General features: G+C 44.0%; 1 protein-coding gene across 1 annotated transcript in view; it reads left to right on the top strand.

Moving 5' to 3' along the window:
* The window catches only part of KLF12 (KLF transcription factor 12), a 312,002-nt gene that overhangs the window by 198,481 nt on the left and 92,810 nt on the right, over nucleotides 1-20,711 (top strand). The window contains exons 6-7 of the mRNA XM_054973520.1: nucleotides 3,435-3,570; nucleotides 19,187-19,246. Coding sequence (XP_054829495.1) covers nucleotides 3,435-3,570; nucleotides 19,187-19,246 — 196 coding nt within the window. The remainder of the gene's footprint in view (nucleotides 1-3,434; nucleotides 3,571-19,186; nucleotides 19,247-20,711) is intronic.

Below are 20,711 nucleotides of genomic sequence, written 5' to 3'. Positions count from 1 at the left end.
CGTGCGCTCCTGCACTCACCAAAGGGCTGAATTGCCCCCCATAGGCCTAATTCAACCCAAAACGAGCCCAGTGTTGGGCACGGGGTGCACCGTGCCACTGGGGGTGTGCCACAGGGGCGCGCCCCCCTGCTGACCAGGTAAGTGAGGTTGGGGGCTAGGAGGTGGGAGCTAACACACACACACCAGGAGAGTATAGGGATCTGCCAACCGTAAGAGTTCCTCAGCCAATTATTGTAGCTTACTAGTTGGCTGACGCTCCCCTCCACTTGGAATGGCATGGAAGACAGTAAAAACAAGAGTTTTGCAGTTCAGCCCTGTGCAGAGTTAGTCCAGCCTAAGCCCATTGAAATCATACTGGAGCTCCTCTGCACTGGTGAATCTCTGGCGGGCTGTAGTCCACTTGATGTTTTGTCCTCGTTTTCCAGCATTAAAACATCACAGTGTCATCTCCACATACTATCATTGGTGTTTAAGGGTATCTTTCCCTCTGCCCATGAAAGGATGTTAACATTCAGCATTCAAGACTAAGAAATGATAGTCTTCCAGCATTCGCAAACTTACTGCGTAATTAGTTGCATAATTCAGAAAGGGCAAGATAATATAGCTGCCATTTTCAAGTCTCCACTAAGTGAAGAGGTTGATGGAGTATCATTTGCAAATAGGTTTTAATACTGAAGGACGCTCTTCCTCTTTAATTTGCTAACAGGGTATTGAGAATGGATGGTCTCTTGCTTTCTATAAATCAAGTCTGTCAAGCCATAGTACATAACATTCTGGTAAAAAAAATGCTGTTCGTGTTTGAGGTTTCTTTAGGCTATTGGCATTATAGACTGAGTGTGTCCTCAAAATATTTCCTACAATTAGCAGGTTGTAGATTGTAGATTTAGAATCAGGAGATTCTAAAATATTTATTCAGAAGGGAGATGACCATGAATGATACACATCAAAATCACTATCAGACATAACAATCCCCCTCCTCTTTTTACAGTATACCTGGGGGGTGGGACTGTAGTCTTGCATTTGAGTATATACAGTATCCAGGGCTTTTTTTCAGCTGGAATGCTGTGGAACGGAGTTCCAGCACCTCTTGAAAATGGTCACATGGCCGGTGGCCCCAAACCTTATCTCCAGACAGAGTGGAGTTTAGATTGCCCTTCGTGCTGCCAAGCGGCGTAGCCATCGGCCATGTGATCATTTTTGCCGAGGGCAATTTAAGCTTTTAAAAAACTCCTCCCTTGCTCCAGCTGACCCAAAGTGACGTCATTGTGCGGTCCTGAGTTCCACTGCTGAGTTCCACCACCTCTTTCCCCCCCCAAAAAAGCCCTGACAGTATCCACTAAGCTCACAGGTTTGCCACTGCTTGTATAAAAATCCCAGCTCTTCTCTCAAAGCCAAAGCTAAAAAGCCTTTACTTTGACTGATATTCTCTGGTTACTAAAATCTATAGCTTTAAGGAGATGAAGAAACATTTCAAGAGTCTTGATAAAATTACAAGACTTGACAACACGGAGGGGGAGTTTTTAGTATTGTAATAATGATTTATTATGAGTGTTAATTTTGCTGGAGATGGTTGTCCTTCCATTGCATTTTGTGCTGTGGAACCTTCTCTGACCAAATAACCATAACTCTCTTGGAATATTTTCTAAGCTCCTCAGAAGAATTGTTCTTTTTGAACAGAGCAATGAAAAGTCATTATTATATGTACTGCACATTATATGTCATTGTTATATGTACTGCACATTATATGTCATTGTTATATGTACTGCACATTTTTGTCCAATTTTTTGAATCTCACAGGACATTTTTAAAATAAATAACTTCTAATCCTATTATCTGTTCCATCAGTGTATGAAACCTAAATAATTACAAGCCTCTAACATTAAGCCATGCATGATTTTGATTCTTATCATTATTGTGAAAACTGCAGAGATGGCAATGCTGATGTCAGATTTGCATCTTTTACCGTTTACAGGTTGGATCCAGAGTAAATTTTCCAGCGGGCAGGATGGAACTTGCCTGCCTCCCTTCTCCCATTGCAGCCCCCTGATATCCACAAAAAGCTGCTCTTCAGGCATAGGGAATTCTGAGTGATGCCACAGGAGAGATCTGCAGTGGAAAGGGTCAATTGGTGGAAATTGCCAATTTAGTCTGGATTCAACCCTATCTCACCAATGAGTAGCTGTTTTTGGCAGACAAGAACTGTTACTGATGCACTTACTGCCTGTATTTCTAAGCCTCCTTAGGCAGAAACTTTCTTTTTTGTATTTTTTAATCTCTCCCCTCCTCCCAAGGAGCTCAGGGTGGTATGGACAATTCTCCATTTCATCTTCAAAACAGTCTAGTCAGGTAGGTTAGACTGAGAGAGATTTTCTGGCCCAAAGCCACCGGTTGAGCTTCATGGCAGAATTCACATTCCTATTCACAGTCCAACACCTGTAGACCGCTCTAGTTTTGGATATTACTGAGGTTAGGTTACTCCCCGTTCTCCTCTCTCTGCAGTACTAATGGCTAGTAACTATAATGCTTGGCAAGAAACCTCAATCATTCTGAGGTTCCCTGTCCCCACAGATGGTAGGCAATGAAAGAGGGGGAAAGTCAGTGCAATTATATCATGTCTTTTTAATTACTTTTTAATTAATTATTACGGAGAGAGGGATCAAAATGTGGGCTGCTTCGTGTGATTTCCATAATGCATAATCTCTGTAACATCCAGTTTCAGCCATAACTGGAAATCAGTCTGATTGAACCAAATGGGAATTGACTTCTAAGGAAACGTCAGCCGTTTTCACACGTCTTCCCCTCTTGCAAAATAGCGCCAAACTCATGGAACGACGCACCTTCATGGCACGATTTTTCATCATGACTTCGCTTCATGGCACGTTTTCTGATGTCATCATGCCACGAAGCAAAGTCATGTCGGGAAATTGTGCCGTGAAGGGGCGTCGTTCTGTAAGTTTTGCGCTATTTTTCGGGAGGAGGAGAAGACGTGTGAAAATGGCCCTCTTTAGGATCAAACTGCAACTCTCCTCCCCACTTATATCAGCAGACGAAGGCCATTTCCACACACGTTGAATAATGCACTTTCAATGCACTTTAGCAATCCTTTGGAAGTGGATTTTTTGTTCCACACATGGAAAAGCAGTTCCAAATGTTCACTAAAGAATATTGAAAGTGGACTATCCAATGTTTTTGGAAGCAGCCTAGCATACATGTAACGTGTATCCATCAACTTCTGTCACTGAGTTCATGTGAAACGGCAAAGGGTAACCGGAAATGCCAGACTACAACGCCTATTAATTCTCATCGTGGTAAGAACATCAACATGGCAACGTCGTAGACTGAGCTGCAGGTGTGCGCCTTCAGTGTTCTTCCTGGGCAATATCACTTTCACTTAGTGGATTTTAATCCATTGTGTATCTTTTTTTTCCCCTCAGCACAAATGGACCCGCGTGGCCTGTCTCCCAGGCAAATTAAAAGCGACAGTGATGATGATGACTTGCCAAATGTGACCTTGGATAGTGTTAATGAAACTGGATCCACCGCCCTGTCTATAGCCAGAGCTGTGCAAGAGTAAGTATCGAGTTCTCAGGGTGATGTCAAAGTGGCGGGTGCCTAATGGAAACTCTGGGTCATGTGGTGTTCTCGAGCTATGTTGCCCTGTATCTGCATCCCTAGAGTGGTTGGAACTGTTCATTTGCTAGAAGTACCTTTAGCAGCTGATCGCTCAGCCTGTGTAGTAAGATGGGAATGTGCGTGACCGTGTTTCTGTGTGCATCTACTATAGCTTGCACTTAGAACATGACTTTCAGTTTCTTCCTATTTTCTCCAAATTAGTTGGAGAACTGGTGTATATTTTGATAAAGTTGTTCTGTGTATTAAAAAGTAATCTCTGTGGCCTGTGCCACTATGGCGATATAGCTGATTATCGTTTTCTAGAGAAACGGATTTTGAACTCTAAAGTTCTATGTGCTTTGAAGAATATTGTAAGCCTATTGAATTCTTTTTTAAAAAAAAAAGTTCTCATAGTTTAAATTTGTGTCCGGGAAAATGATGGTTTTGTTCCAAAGTTTGTAGGTGTCCAGAAAAGTTTGGGGAAAGTGGGTGGAGATTATTGCGGTGGAGTATTATATGCACAGCAAGATAGTGTCATGCCCATTTCAGAAGTGATGGAGGGCAGAGAGGCTGTTCATGTGATTTGTTTTATGTGGTGGATGAGAGAACATCTATGCCCTGGGTAGCTCAGTATTTGTGAAGGGTAGAATTTATGATATTTAAGGGATACCTTTCCCCACATGGGCCATTCTACCTCACTTGTTATTTATTACTTACTCTTTTATGCCCCACCTTTCTCCCCAAAGGAAATCCAAAGAAGCTTACATCATTCTCCTCTTCTCCCTGTGAGTAGACATGGGCACGAACAGAAAAAAAACTGAACATGGTGTTGGTTGTTCATTGCCATCCATGAACAACAAACAACAAACACTGACGAACATGATGCTGTCATGAACATGTTCATTGTTCATGGGGGCCAGCAGGCTCTCCTCCAGCCATCAAGATTTCCTACCACACTAGTCCCAGAAACCCTACCTGAGCAGGCAGCAGGAAATGTACCAATAATAAATAATAGCTTGGCCCCAGAACCTGAAGGGGTAGATTCCTACCACACCACTCCCAGAAACCTTACCTGAGCAGGCAGCAGGAAAGGTACCAGTAATAAATAATAGCTTGGCCCAGAGCCTGGCAGCAGCCCTGAAACTTGAAGGGGTAGATCCCTATCCCACCACACACAAAGATAATTCAAGCTCCAATGCATTCTCCCTGTCTCTCTCTCGAAATGCCAACAGCACTGTCTGCAAAACCAGAGCTGGAAGCCCCCCTCCCCCCTGCTCTTTGCTTCCTTGTAACAAATTTGGAGCTCCACACTTGAAAGGAAGACCTGTCTGTCAAGCTAAATTGGGCTTAGATTGGGGTTTCCAGGGCAACAGCAGGAGTTCAGACAGAGTTCAGGCAGTCCCTGCCTCCAGTTGCCATGGGGATTGACTGCAGGTGCCAGACTGTCTGGCTTGACGAACAGCAATAAACAGCAATGAATGAGGCTTGCAACGACCACCTATTCATTTAGAATGGGGCCTCATGAACAGCTTGTTCGCGAGCAGCTGATTAGGCTGTCCGTGGCTTTTTTTAGTTCGTATTGCTGTTCGTGCCCATCTCTACCTGTGAGGTGCGTTAATCGGAGTGTGTATAACTGGCCAAAGTCACCCGGCAAGTTTCCTTGGCAGAGTGGGGATTTGAACCAGATTCGAACCAGATTCTAGTCTGAAACTCTAACCACCACACCACACCATTTCTCCCTGGCGAACTGAGCTCAAGTAATAAAGCCTCTTTCCCATCTGGGAAGTCAAAACTATCATCCACAAGGAACAGCCTTTTCAGTGGTAGCTTCCATCTTGTGGAGTTCCCGCTCTTGGGAAACCCTCCACAGCCTTGGCTCTCTTAGATGGGCAGTTTTAAAAGTTGGGTGAGTTCCCCCTCCTGTTGTTTGATACCTTCTGCTGATGGCATCTTTTATTTGACTGCTGCTGCCTTAGTACATTATTGTTTATAATATGGGTGTTTTGTTGTTTTTATTTTAATTCGTTGGCCTGCATCCTACACCTCTGGTTAGCAAAGTTCAAAGCCTTCTCCAGTTTAAGGGATTCCAAGAGAAGGCTGGAGCCTTCTTCCAATGTAAATGACTTTTAGAGACATTAGAGGAAGGATCCTTAAGCAGGAAGAATGGTTCAACGTTTGCTGAAAGGAGTGGTAGGATACAGAATTTGTGTCCTACCACTCCAGGAGAGCCCGTTTGGTGTAGGGGTTAAGAGCGCGGGACTCTAATCTGAAGAACCGGGTTTGATTCCCCACTCCTCCGCTGGAAGCCAGCTGGGTGACATTGGGTCAGTCACAGCTTCTCGGAGCTCTCTCAGCCCCACCCACCTCACATGGTGTTTGTTGTGGGGATAACAATAACATACTTTGTAAATCCAGAGGAGTTAGCCGTGTTAGTCTGTGGTAGCAAAATAGAAAAGTGTCCAGTAGCACCTTTAAGACTAACCTACTTTACTGTAGCATAAGGTTTCGAGAATCACAGTTCTCTTCGTCATGCATCTGACGAAGAGAACTGTGATTCTCGAAAGCTTATACTGTGTAAACTGCTCTGAGTGGGTGTTAAGTTGTCCTGAAGGGTGGTATATAAATCAAATATTATTATTATTAGAATGTTTTTAGCTTTGGAGACTAAGTGATTGAACAGCAGCATATAATTGGAAAGAATAAGTAAAAATTGGGTTTCTCTGCATGCAGACTATTATGTGAAGAGCTGGCTTTTGCCTATTTGATGGTCTTTTACCAGATATCAAGGATTACTGGCTGAGAAAGATTGAACTGGTCCTCCTAGACTCAGGGTCACTGTTACAGTAAAAGTCCTCCAAAGTATAAGAATCAATGTTGATGTGTTAATAAAATTATCAGACTGATGCGTCTTGCAAAATTCTAAAAGCACAGAACAGATGAAGTGTTGAGGGAGACAAAAGAATCGCCATTGTCGGTACCTAACTGTTGATAGAGATGTAAAGTTTCTGGAACTGTTGAAGCCGGATGGGGCGGGGAGCAGGGGATACTGGATATTTTTCAGAATAAAATGAAAATTTGGGGAAGTGCATGCAATCCTTGTTGCTTATCAGATCTAAAGTTATTTTATTATTTTTAAGAATGTAAAATGAATTGTGTGTAACTTAGTGTATTCCTGCAGGTGACCTGTTTGGTAAATGTATATACTTAAAAGCATACATGCCTTCATTTTAGTCAGCCAAGACTTGCAAATATACTCAGTTTTGTAGAGTCTAGCTGGAGCTCTCTAAGAGACATAAGAATTACTTGATGTATTCTGGGGGAGTTAGCTGTGTTAGTCTGCAGTTACAAAATAGTAGAGTCCAGTAGCACCTTTAAGACTAACCAACTTTATTGTAGCATAAGCTTTCAAGAACCACAGCTCTCTTCGTCAGATACATTGATGTATTCTGTTTTGGAAAATAAGGAATAAAATTGGGCATAAAATAGAACCTATCAGTATTGTGGTCAACAAAACTTCCATTGTTTTATGCATACCTCTTAGGCCTCCCTATCTCTCGAAGATGCCTATAAATAGCATTGGACCCATCTTGCTACGCTGGTTCTCTTTTCTGTGTCAGTGTGATGCTGATGCAACTCTACAAGTTATGACATTGTGCTAGCCCCAGTAGCCACCATTCTCCTATCCAAGATACTTCTGCAAGTCCTGGTACATTAATCCTGGCTGGAGTGTTTATGGCAGCAATTTCAGTGGACGGAATATGATTTGTTTGGGGATGGCCCTGAATATTTAGCATCAGTGTTCAAACTCTATCTTGTGCATTCTGGGAAAAATCCAGGCAAGTCATCCATGCTAGATGGGGGAATCTCTGGGAAAGGAAAATATTTATCAAGTGTGGGTGGGTGGGAGATAATTAAGGCTATAAGTGCTTTGGACAATCCTGTCTCCACAACTATCAATACTGAAACCAGGGCTCATTTCAAGGGGGAACGCACAGGAACACAATTCCGGCAGTTCCCCAAAGAGGTCACGTGTCAGGTGGCCCCACCCACCTGACTCTCGGCCATTTTGGTCCCGTTTCATCCCGGATTGGGGCCAAAACAGTCCGGATTGGGCCTCTGACGGGTGATGGATCACTCTCCTGCTCTACAGCAGCCCGATCCTGACCATTTGGGGCCCCTTTTCGGCCATTTTCAGCCCCTTTTTGCCATATTGGCCTCAATTTCGGCCCTGAATGGCCAGGATTGGGTCCAAAACAGCCAGGATAGGTGATGTCAGGGGGTGTGGCATATGCAAATCAGTTGTGCTAATGACACATTTCTGATGATGGCAAGGGGCGTGACGTATGCTAATGAGTTACGCTAATGAGTTCCTCCAGCTCTTTTTCTACAAAATGACCCCTGACTGAAACCTATAGAACAGCTGCCTCAACAGCCTGAATCAGGTTTATAGCTAAGCATTACTATGAACATGTAGTAGAGGTATATATATTTTTTCCAAAGTGGCATTTTTCTGCATCGGAAAATAGTGTTGTTGAACTGCTGACCCGCTTTGGCAGAGCTGTTGCTTCATTTCTTAATTCAGCGCGGTGTTCAGAGGCATTAAGAATGCTGATTGTAGGAAATATTAATCCGTCAGCAAAAGAGAGAAAGCGTGTCACTGACGAGTAGTTATAATAATCCAGGGTTAGGTCAAAACTTTTTTTTTTTTTTTGCTCTTGCTGCTGCCTTAGGCAAGGCTGTCCCCATGAGAACGGAGCATGAATATCAGAAGAGAGCCAGGATGTGGGTAGCATGACATTATCTCGGCGGGAGCTGAGGGCAAATGGGCTGGGAACAGGTACGCTTATGGGAAGGATTCAGAAAGTCGGAGCAAAGCAAGCGAAAACAAAACAAGCAAGCAAAGATTCTGCAATGCATCCAAGTATAAGTGGCTTTGGTAAGCTCCCCTTTTGAAATTGATTCCAGCTCTTCCGGCATTAGCTGTATGCAGAATTACAGCAGAAGGCCCATGTATCAGTGGCTACTGCTCCATTGAAATAATTCAGCTCCTAGATTTTTCCAGCCACGCCCTGGAGGGTATTTCTGTTCAGATCATGTCTCCCTTCCCGCTGTTCCTGTGGTTCACTGGCAGTGGCAGAGTGGCAAATTTTGGGAAGTGCAGGAACTCTTCATGACACACCATAGCCATACCCTCAGTATGATCGTACAACAAAAAATGAACGTTACGTTTCTTTCTTTGAACCGAATTCCTTGGAATGACTGGTAGGTCTAGAATTAAGATATGTCAGCCCAGCTGCTTGTCTCAAGGAAGTTCAACACCTCTCACTTCAGACATTAAGCACTGATGTGAAACCATAATATTGTTCAAAGTTGTGTGCTTCAGGAAGCCGAAGCGTGCTATGTGGTTCACCCTACTGCTTTACTGTGGCGCTTCACTGTATCTATTTCACCATGCCAGCTAACATAACGATCAGAAAATCCTCTGTTTGAATAGTTCAACAGCTTACTAGATGGCAAGCTACTCTTGCAAAGTAGAAGTAAATAATATTATCTACCTTACAGGGTTGTGGTAAACATTACAGCAAGATAGTAGCCTGTAACCTACCGCTGCATTAAGCAACATTGGAAGCCTTTTGCATAGCCTAAGGAGTAGACATGGGCACGAACCAAAAAAACCCTGAACCATGGGGTTTGTGGTTCGTGGGGGTGGCGTTTGGGCCATTTAAAGGGCCCTGCCGCTTGCAAGCAGCAGGTCCCTTTAAACTATCAGCTGGGAGGCGGCGAGGGGTGGGATACTCCCTTGCTGCCTGCCAGCTGATAGTTTAAAGGGACCTGCTGCTTGCAAGGGGCAGGAAAAGTTTAAATGGCCATTTCCTCAGGGAAATGGCCATTTAAACTGCCCCTTTAATATGAACCAAAGAAACCAGTAGACCAGTTCATAGAAGTTCGTGGAAACGAGCTTCCACGAACCACTGGTTCATGAACCACGAACCGGTGTGGTTCGTGTGTTTTTTTGGTTTGTATTTAGGTTCGTACCCATCTCTACTAAGGAGCCTTTCTCCAAATTAGAGGAGGGCCACATAAGTCGGAGGAAGGTTTTGGAGACTGGAGGAACTTCCTCCATCTTAAGAATTAGGGTTAGGGTTACGTGAAGAGACCCTGTGGATCAGACTCAGGGTTCATCTAGACTAGTATCCTATTGGACTAGTGGTCAACCAGAAGCCTTGTGGAAACTCGCAAGTAGGATACAAAGGCAACAACATTTCTCTGTCGGTGCACCTCTAGCAGCAACTGTAATATACATTTATACAGCGCTTTTGAAAGTATCCAGGGCACTCCACATCTCAGTCTTTCTGTCCATCCAAAGACTTGCTTCCAGAGTTTCCACCATCACTAGGTCCAGATTTTAAAAAGAAGGTTGGATTTTGAAAACCTTGCACAGTGTGTGTGTGTGTGTGTGTGTGTGTGTGTGTGTGTGTGTGTGTGTGTGTGTGTGTGTGTGTTTAAGTCATGTTTTCCTACTTAGAGAAGAAAGAGAAAGATGGGTGGCAGAAACAAGAAATAAGAAAATGTCTCTCTTTGAATTTGTGTAGCTCAAGGAAGATTTGCAAGATACCTTGAAGAGGTTCCCCTTTTCTCCTGCAAAATGGCCATCTTGGGGAAGGCAGCACTTGGGCCAGATGTAGTGGTGGTGTTTTTAAAACCGTGGGATAGAATGGCCACATGAAACTACAGCTGCTGCAAACTGTGCCAGTTTCACAACCTGTTTAAATTTAAGTATTTAAATTTAAGTATTTCACAACCTATTTAAATTTAATACAATAGAAATAACCTTAAAGAGACAAATCCGTTAAAAAATAGTTCATAAAGGCTCATAAACTGGCATACTGTATTCTAGAAAGTCCAAATTGGTCCTTAGGAACTATTTTTGAATGGTCTTTAAGTTATACTGTTATATTCTTTACTAACTGGCACTGTATATATGATTGCATATGATAGTTGATTGTATATTTTGTGAATAGACAAAATGCTCTAGCGCTTTACTGGTCTGAGATTCTCTTGTTGTACATAGAACTTTGGAGATGTTACTATTAGCACTCATTGAGGCTCATGTAGCCCTTTGAGTGGCTTTGAAGTTTACTCAGCTGAGCCTTGCTGTAGTATTGAAAAGTGTGTGTTGAACTAGTAGAGAATTTTGTGAGCTGTATAAAATCCTTCAAAGTACTAATTATACATTTTCTAAATTCTATTGCCTCTAGATTTTGAAGTTTTCCATTTAGATTGATTTGGAATTTTTTTTTATTGGAGATTGAGTTTTCACAGCTTGTTGCTCATATCTGATTTGGTTCCATGATACTCTCTTTTGCACACCTTCTCCTGTCTTGGCAACAACAGCACTGTCCAGCTGCCTCTCTCCTTGCCTTCCTTTTCAGCTCTCACAGGAACCTGCTTCTAAAGGATTCCTCTTTCCCACCTCCCTGCTTTTCCCTCTATCCCCACCCAGCCTCCCTGAGTAGCCCTACTCCCAGCCTACCCAGTGGCAGGGCTAGTTAGACTCTGCAAGTAAAGGTAGCCGGACTGCAGGTAGGTGGGGAGAGGAGGAGCAGGGAGAAGAGAAGCAGGAGCCCCCCCCCTCAATGATGTCACCAATACATGAGCCAGGCAGGCAGAGACAATGGTGCTACAGGTGAGGTGGCAGCTGAGGGAGGGGGGAATGGGAGCCTCTTGCCATATTACATTTCCAGCGAGTTTTATTTTTTTTCACAATAGTATATTTTTTTTATTTAAACAGTAAGCAATACATAAAAAATAAAAACAAAATTATCTAACAAACAAACCAAACCAGCAATACATATAAACCAAAACAAAAAAGAAAGAGAGGGAGGGAGGGAGGAAAATAAGAGAAAGAAGATGTAGAAAAAGAAAATAATAATACAAAAGGGGGGGGACCAATTAAACTACAAACAGGGTTCTAATTTTCTCCACGACAAATATGTATCATTTTCAAATTTTCATTTGCTCTATGTTAAAGAATAAAAGCTCACTTTTTTCTAAAGTTCATATTCCTTAATCCGTAAATCCACATTTCCAATGAGTTTTAAAAAGTGACTGTACTAATCCAATCTGCATCATAACAGGGAAAGAGCGAGACCACAAGATTATTGGCAGCAGTAATATTGGAATGGTTAAAATTGTATGTATGGCTAATGGCGATTGTGCTACAGTTGCCTGGTATGGAACAATCCAACAACCAAGTTTAATTCTGCAAGGCTGAAGTGTAATTCTGCATGCTCTTGGTGTAACAAGAAATGAAGAATTAAGTTCTGAATCAAGCATAGTCAATGCAACTTGGGCTTTGCCGCTGCAGGTGGTTTTCTGGTTTAACTCACAAGTTAAGAAGATCAGAATGTCATATTTAGCTGATACTGGACTTCAAACTACTGCACTTTGTTGTTGTTCATTCTTTCCCTTCTCCACTGTCCTTATCAGATAAGATCTTAGCGCTCTTTGGACATAAAGCAATTTTAATTGATTTTTTCCAACCCATTTGCAGCATGCACCTGCTTATATTAGCAGTTTATGTAAAACGGGGTAGGCTGCAAGCATTTCTCCAGAAAAATGCTTAGATTTTGCAAATGGTCAGCCTTTCAAACAGCCTTTCCCATCAAGCTGCTGTTTCCTCCTTAATTAATCACTTGGCTGATCCCACTTAATCAAGGCTCCCTTAATGAATTGGACAGTGTTGCGTGCTATGTCTGAAATGATATGGTGCTGTCAGCAAATAAAATTGGAGCCAGTCAGATCGGTCGACGTGAGGGTATTATGCAAATGAAGGCAACGAAGAGCAATGAATGAAGGCAAATGAAGGCAACGAAGGCAATGAAGACAAGAGCATGTGAGCATAACCTCAGTGAACAGAAACCTTATTGAAAATAATCGCCATCTATAGTTTGGGCTCATTCCTGATACACTTGATCTCAGAGTCTCTCTACACCGGAAATCTGACACGTGTTCTTCACGTGTCAGGAGATCCCAAGTTAGCCAGGAAGTTTTGAAAGACAGAGCCGGCAAAGATCACTCCAGAGGGGACAGGTTCTCTTACAGCCCTCTGCTGTCAGATTCTCCCACAGCCTCAGGCATTTCCCCTCCTGGAGCCTTTGCCCTGCCAAGGCTCAGTTAGTTCAAAGTTTTAAGCAGTGAGGGCAGCAGGGTAAAAGCTCCGGAAGGGGAGACAGTCCAGCACACCAGAAGCGGTCCAGGACTGTGAGAGAATCTGTCCCCTCTGGAGTGATCTCTGCCAGCTCTGTCTTTCAAAACTATGCTTCCTGGCTAACATTGCGTCTCCTGACACTTGACAGTGTCATGTGTAAAGAGACTCTTAGACTGTCCAGTTGTCTTGTTTGCAAAAACTGGTAGCATTTTTGTAACGTCTCTAAATGGGTGTAAATGATTAGAATGATGTACAGCACAGATGAAGCACCTTCTTGTGCTAGGGACCCCCAGAAACTGAGAAATGTTCTCAGTCTCTGTCCTTGCAGCAGAAACTGTGATTCCAAACGGCTTTCAGTTTTCTTTCACTGCATTCATTAGTCTGATTGAGAGGAGCCTGTGGTTGCTAAAAGTAAGACATTGTCCTGCACCCCAGCAGCTGTGATTCCGTCTTTTATTGCAGGAAGTCGCAGATCAGAACGGGATTACATCAGGGATGGTAGAAAAACAAGTGGTAAGACAGCACTCCTGCAATCGCCTAAGAGTTATTTGCAGAAAAGAAAACTTTGGAAGTGTTTATAGGAACAGTTTTGCAAGTGCCCGGCTGGTTTGACAAATAGTGATCGTCCCTTTGCCCTGCTTAACCCCATGTCTAATAACAATCGGGAATTAAGAGCGGAAGGAAGCCAGTCTGAATGCGCTGCGGCATTCCAGTGCAAGGTCAGTGGCAAAGCATTAGGCATTCATGTTTTAATTCAAGAATGTGAATCACCGATTGCTGGAGGAGAATGCAGAACGGGGCTGTGCTAAAAATAAACGCTGGCTTATCAACGGTATCCAGTTCCTTTCAGGCTTTGCCATCAAGCCAAGAACAGCCCACCAGCCCTACATGGTGGCTGCGAAGTGCTTGATATCCTCTATTTTTACAATCCTAAACTCGTGATCTTGGGCATGCAAAGTATGTGGCTTGTCACTGAACTAGAATACCTTGCCCCCCCCTCCCCACCAGCCCAGGTTGTCTTTTGAAGTGTGGCGGGCAGCTTCTGCTTAGTTTCTATGGCAACCCTGGGTATTCTTCATGTGACAGATAGGCCAACAGGTGTGCCAAAATACATTTTGGATGCTATGTTTTATGTTGTCCCCAAAGAGGCTTGAAAAGGGACATTTAACCTTGCAGTGATCCAGAATTTATCTATTTATTCAGGACTAGTAACAAAGCCCATTGTGGGAGAAACTACAACGGGGTCCAGAAAGGGGAGGATGGGCAGGCACGCATTACCTCCTCCCCCGTGACTAATCCACGGCTGGGTGAAGGCGAGGGGCAAGCATTGCCACCTGCTCCACGTCTGATCCCGGCCATGTGAGGGGGGGCAGACACTGCCACCTGATCCTGGCCGAGTGAAGGCAGGGGGGCAGGTATTGCGACCTGATCTGCTCCTGATCCCAACTGGGTGAAGGCAGGGGGCAAGTATTGCCACCTCTCCATGCCTGATCCCGGCCGTGTGAAAGGGGGGCAGGCACTGCCACCTGCTCTGCACCTGATCTTGGCTGGGTGAAGCCAGGGGGAGTAGGCATTGCCACTTGCTCCACGCATGACCCTGGCTACATGAAGGGGGGCAGGCTTTACCACCTGCTCCACACCTGATCCTGGCTGGGTGAAGGGGGGTGGGTGTTGCTGCCTGTGTGCCTGATTCCAATGGGTTGTATAGGGAGCAGGCATTGCCAACTGCTCCACTTCTGATCCCAGCTGGGTGAAGGCAGGGGGGTGGGCATTGCCACCTGCTCCACTCCTGATCCCAGCTGGGTGAAAGCAGGGTATAGGCATTGCCATCTGCTCCACTCCTGATCCCAGTGGGGTGGGATTGTAACCTGCTCCATTCCTGATTTCAGGGGGTGGCAAGCATTGCCACCTGCTCTGTGCCTGATCCAAGCTGAGTGAAGGGGGCAGGCATTGCCACCTGCTCTGTGCCTGATCCCAGCTGGGGGAATGTGGAGGGGGGGCAAGCATCGCCATCTGTTCCGCTCTTGATCCCAGCTGGGTGAAGTTGAGGGGGCGGGCATTGCCACCTGCTCCACTCCTGATCCCAGCTGGGTAAAGATGGGGGTGTGGGCATTACCTCCTGCTCCACTCTTGATCCCAGCTGGGTGAAGTCGGGGGGGCAGTCCTTACCACCTGCTTCACACCTGATCCCGGCCTGCAACGAGCTCTCTGAGGGATGGGCTGCCTCTTCTGGGATTCCCTCCATGGCAGCACCCTCTGGAAGCACACCCAGGTAGGAAGTGAGTTGTCTTGAATACGCTTAGCCTTTTATATCGTAGGATAATTTCTTTGATCTTGCTTTTTATTGCACCACACTAGGATCTCAAAGCAGCTTGCAAACTGAAACAAATATAAAATTACAATTTGCAAGTACATATATTCCTCAACAGTGCCCCCTGACCCCAGGCAATCTTCAAGTACATGATGACCAACAAAGATATCCCAGGCTGGGTAATGGCTCTTCCAGTGTAGTATGCCCAGGATCACTAGACGTAAGCCACAGACTAGGGGCCCTTGGCTCATGCTTCTGGCCTTCCCCAAGCTTTAAATCGCCTACAGAAAAAGAATTTCAGGTGGGTAGCCGTGTTGGTAGCACCTTAGAAATCTAGTTGGTCTTTATGCTGCTGTTGTACCTAGATCTTGCTCTACAGAAAGGGAGGAACTGATGCTGAGTCTAGATTTTATCCAACTGTTCTTCTCCCCACCCCTTTCCAGTGTTAAGGAATGTTCAGGAACTAGAATCCATAAAACCAGTTCCAAATGGACATTTCTTAAATGCCTTCTTTTAGATAAGGAGCTAGGTAGACCTGGATTGAGGCTGGGCCTTCTCTTACTAACCAGTGTGATGTTTTGTTTAGGGTGGTGAAGTGAAACTGAGGGGACTCCAGTTCCAGTCCCAACTCAGCCATGAAGCCTGTTTTACCATGGGCCAGTTGTTCTCCATCCAGCTAATCTGCTTTGTGGCGTTACTAGGATGAAACGGAGGAAAAGAGTGAGGCGTGTTGTCTAGAGTTTTCCTTTGAAAAAGTGTTGGATAAGATTGTAATGATAAATTAATACATTTGTGGTATGTAGGGCCCACAGAGTGGTGACGGGTGGTTTTTCTTTAGCTCCTTGGGATAAAGCAGAGACATCACCATAAACCATTTTCAGGCTGTGGTATACAGGAGGTCAGAATGAAGCTGGTGGACTCCAGTAATTCCTGAATTTGTATCCTGGATTTCAGAGAAGAATGTGCCTCCACACGTGGACTTCTTCTAAGCTTCCATAGATACAGTCAGGGCTTTTTTTCAGCCAGAACGCAGTGGAAGAGAGTTCTGGCACCTCTTAAAAAATGGTCACATGACCGGTGGCCCCGCACCCTGATTTCCAGACAGAGGAGAGTTTAGATTGTCCTCTGTGCCACTCAGCAGCACGGAGGGCAATCTAAACTCCCCTCTGTCTGGAGATCAGGGGGCGGGGCCACCAGCCATGTGACCATTTTCGCTGAGGGCGATTTAAACTTTAAAAAACTCCCCCCTTGGTCCAGCTGACCCAAAGTGATGTCATTGTGCGGTCTTGAGTTCCACCACTGAGTTCCACCACCTCTTTTCCCAGAAAAAAGCCCTGGATCTTGCAGGTCTACCATGCAGGTCATGGTAATCTGCCTCCTGAAAACCTACTCTGAAAACTTCCTGAAAATTCTAGTCTGCTGTGATTTTTTCTGTGTGTGAGGCTTATAAAAATGCAAATCATGTTGAATTTTACATACCTTTGCCTTTTCCCATTTCCCTTTGCAATCTGAGATTGGTCGTAAACTTTTTTTTTAATGATAATATCTATATGTAAAGTTTGTATGATGGTACTTGTAGAGAGATGTTTCCAGGTGTGACGGAATGCACTTTAAAGAAGGTTTCCTAAGTGCCGCACTCAGAGAGCTGAAGGGAAGGAGTTAACAATGGACTGAAATGAGAGCTTGATTGACAGGCTGCTCCCTCCTCTCTGATTGTTCAGTAATGACCAGGCTTCATGCTGACAGGATTTTATTTTCAGGGAGAGTGTGTATGAGAGTCTGACAGGGAAGGGCAGACAGGTTCCCCTCTGGTGTGAGAGAAAAGAAATCTTTTGCCCTAACTGTAGCATCATAGTTTTGAGGGAGAATTCTAGTTTAAAATTCCAAGTATAAAAGCCAGCACAAGCTGAAACCCTCCCGTGCTATTTTGACATGGGGGAATGGCTTGCAAGGGAAGGGTGGAGTCCCTCCGTCCCCTGCACAAGCATTCCATGGCCATTTGGGCTCTTGCTTATTTTTTTACAGCTATTCCCCAAAACTGCTGTGCAGCTGCAGAGAACACATCTTGAGAGGCCCTTAGAAAGGCAGACAAGAAAAGCTGAACCCCCCTACAACTTTCAGGTGACTGCTTGAGCTAGAAGAAACATAAGACTGGCCCCCTTTTTTTGTTTATTAACAGAATGACTAATTGGCACTTGCAACCCAAAAGCTAATGCTAGAGCTGTGGCTCATTCCATCACATACTTCACTCCCAATGCAGACATCCTGCAAAATTAACCACCCTAAAAAGAAGACTGCCTGTTACGTCCCTGCATTAGTCACTTGCCTTCTTCCAATCATGAGGCACCTTGAGAACAGTAATCAGACTGAAACAGGGTGGGTTTTAATGACAGCAGATAACTCTCTTATTATTTGCAATTTAAAAGTCAACTTTTCAGAGTGTAAGAGTGAATGTTGACTCTTATTTTAAAAAGAAAGAAGTTTGTGCTTCAGTGGTCAGGAAAGTTGGGAAACACTAACTTAGGGCCAAGCTACACATGACAAATGACACTTGAACGGCAAGTGGATTGAGTGGAGGGCAAGTGAACAGGGAGAAATACACTTGCCGTTCACGTGTCATTCGTCATGTGTAGCTTGGCCCTTAGAAAAGACTCACAGAGTGCAGTGGGGTTTACTTCCCAGTAAGATTGCAGAAGAGCAAAACCAGATTTGAATTCATTCCTTTCTGTTCATTTTACAACAGGTTAAAATTTACATTGTGGTGAGAATCCTCCAGGCCTGTCCTGTCAAATTTCCAGGATAATTTAATTACTTTTTTGGACAAATTAACAGGTTATGGTTCAGTGGATGTTTCCATCAGGAAAAAAAAGTCATGAAGTATTACAATCAGAGGCAAGATTCTGCAAATACAGAAACTGTGTGTGTGTGTGTGTGTTTTAAGTGGTGCACTCTTGAACTGTTGCATGACTGTCCGTTTTCAACTGAATGCAGCTGATCAAAACTCTTGCAAGGGTGTTCTTCATATTTCACATTAAGACTGAGCAAAATTATATATAAATAGCAGTGCAGGGTTGAAATATCAATTATTATTAAATTTTGTACTCTACGGTGTATGTTTTGTCCTCTATCAAAGCGCTACATTGAAGTTTTAAATTCACACATTTGACTCCTAGCATTTTTAGTGGTGTGCTGAAAGTTTATAATATAGTAGTCCAATTTCACTTAGTTCTTTTCATTTTATTATTTATAAAATACCTATCATTGCACTTTGATATCTCTTAATTGGATCCAAAGGTGCTGTTACACTGATGTAAAGGCACTTCTGTTGGCAGGAAGGCTGCAATTTTTGCCAATTTCATCCCCCACTTCAGATCCACGCTGTACTTGAGGGTCCCATGACCCCCTCCAGAGCAGAATGGGGGGGGCTCTGTGGGCTTCAGCAGGAGTGAGAAAGCAGGGAAGTCCTCCTCTGGGCTTTGCATTAGTTGCCATGATTTGATCCAACCCTCTGATCTTGCTGCAGGACTGCCAAGATTTTGAATTCATGGATTTATGTATTTCTGCACACACACTGTAAAATTGGGGGTCGCAAACTGTAGCCAGAAGCACCCCGAGCATGCATGTACTACATTTTGCTGGCCACTATCTGGAATGGAAGCTGCCATGCCTCCTGTTTGCCCACTTATCCTCAGCTCTCCATCCTAGAGCCTGGCCTAGAATTCCCTTAGATTGTCTAAGTTCAAGTAAATTCCTCTCTAGCGATTTGGATTGAAAGACAAGGGGCGAAATTCCCAGGTACCCTTTAAAAATTCTCAAAAATTCTTTACAGTTTAGTGATGGGCCTAGTTCATGTATGATTATGCTTTCAGAGTTCATGTATGATAATGCCGATAAGGGCTAGAAAAAAGAATTTCAGGTAGGGAAATAAATCTACACCCAGATGAAGGCTGTGTTTGAGTGTTATTGTACATTTCATTCCCTGTTGTCTACACCTTCCCATGCAGTTCTTCGGGGTGTCTTAAAATTCCTAATTGTCTGTGTTCAATTTCCAGAGAGAGCATGTGGGGCTGTGCCAGGTCAGCTGTTAACACTTTTCGTTTTTTCAACTCCAGGTATGAAGCATTTTATTGTGCATTATATGATGTTGATATTGTCTGCCTGAAATTTCGGGGAAGCAGATTGAGTTTTATTTACCTCTGTCGTTTCTGCCCCTTGTTGAAGAAAAATAAAGTTGTGTGTGTGCAGCGTTAGAAGTGGATTTGGCTTCTTGGTTTTCTTCCCCAATAGAAAAGCCAATGTGTCTCCTACTAGCATCAGAGCTTTCCAGATCTTAACAAGCTAAATGCACTCCACTAGCCATATATGGTGAAGCTCAGCACGTTTCCTTTTTTGCCATTTGTGTGGGACTGCAAACACAGGAGTGGTGTCAAGCGTTTGGACATGACTGTGAGCTGCATTCTTTTGGGAGGATCACTGGTTGTGAGTGTTGACTAGTAGTAGTCTACATTTACATTATGGGTGAACAAGCCCTAGACATGCCTTCTGTCTTCCTGGTCTCACCTGAGGCCTGTTTTGCCCATTATACTTGATGCAAGATTGCCTCCAAGAAGCTGCCTTTCCATGTTTCTGTGAAGCAGATCTCAGGAGGCTTAGCTTGGTTTTCATCAGGCATGCAGAAGGTCCCAGGTTCAATTCTTGGCATCTCCAGTTAATTAAACAAAAAGGATCTGATAGCAGGTAATGGGTAAGACCCAGAGAGCTGCTTCTATTCAGACTAGACAGTATTGACCTTGATAGATCAATGATCAACTTGGAATAATGTAGTTTTACGTGACAGGGAGAAGCTGTGGCTGAGACCTAGAGCATCTTCTTTGCATGAGATTCTATGCCAATAAAACCATTCCTTCTATGGAGCCTCCAGCAGGGAATTCCCTGCCCCCTAGCCCCAATCTCCAGCTCTCAAGAAATTGAGAAAAGGAACAAAAAATGGCTCCCATGGTGACAATCTAGGAATTTACTCTAGTCTCTGTGGTCTACCACAGAGATTAGAGAATGTTCCTGGACAGTCAGCAAGAAGTGACATCCTCCTCAAACTCCACCCTCCCCTGGCACTGCCTGAAAAATCTTCCGACACTTGCCTAGGCAGTGCTGGGAACCCTACCTAAGCTATATGTTATCCCAACTCTAGAACATACATTTTTATTCCCTGAAAATATTGCCATCATGCATGCCTCAATTGCTAGGAAGCCATGCATGCTCAAAAATAATGCCATCCTAGTGGTCTATATCTTGGATCTATACACGGATTGGGGGGTGGCTTTTAGCAATCTAGAAGCGTCTCCTATCACAGAACCATGGGAGATGGAGGAGAGACTTGGTATACATGCATGTTTGGACAAAAGCCTTAATCCCATATTGTGACCATAATGTAATGTGAAGTCTATGGCTACCACAGAAGACCTGCTAGAATACAAGAAATCATTCCTCAAATTTTCTGTAAAATGTTGTTCAATGGAATACTTCAGCCTTGACCAGTTTATGACCCACCCACTGTGTTCTCTAGGCCTGCCACATGCC

Source organism: Eublepharis macularius, chromosome 3 (genome assembly GCF_028583425.1).
Source record: "Eublepharis macularius isolate TG4126 chromosome 3, MPM_Emac_v1.0, whole genome shotgun sequence".
Taxonomy (NCBI): Eukaryota; Metazoa; Chordata; class Lepidosauria; order Squamata; family Eublepharidae; genus Eublepharis; species Eublepharis macularius.
Note: the sequence above shows the minus strand (reverse complement) of the source record. Positions and strands in the feature narration are given on the sequence as shown.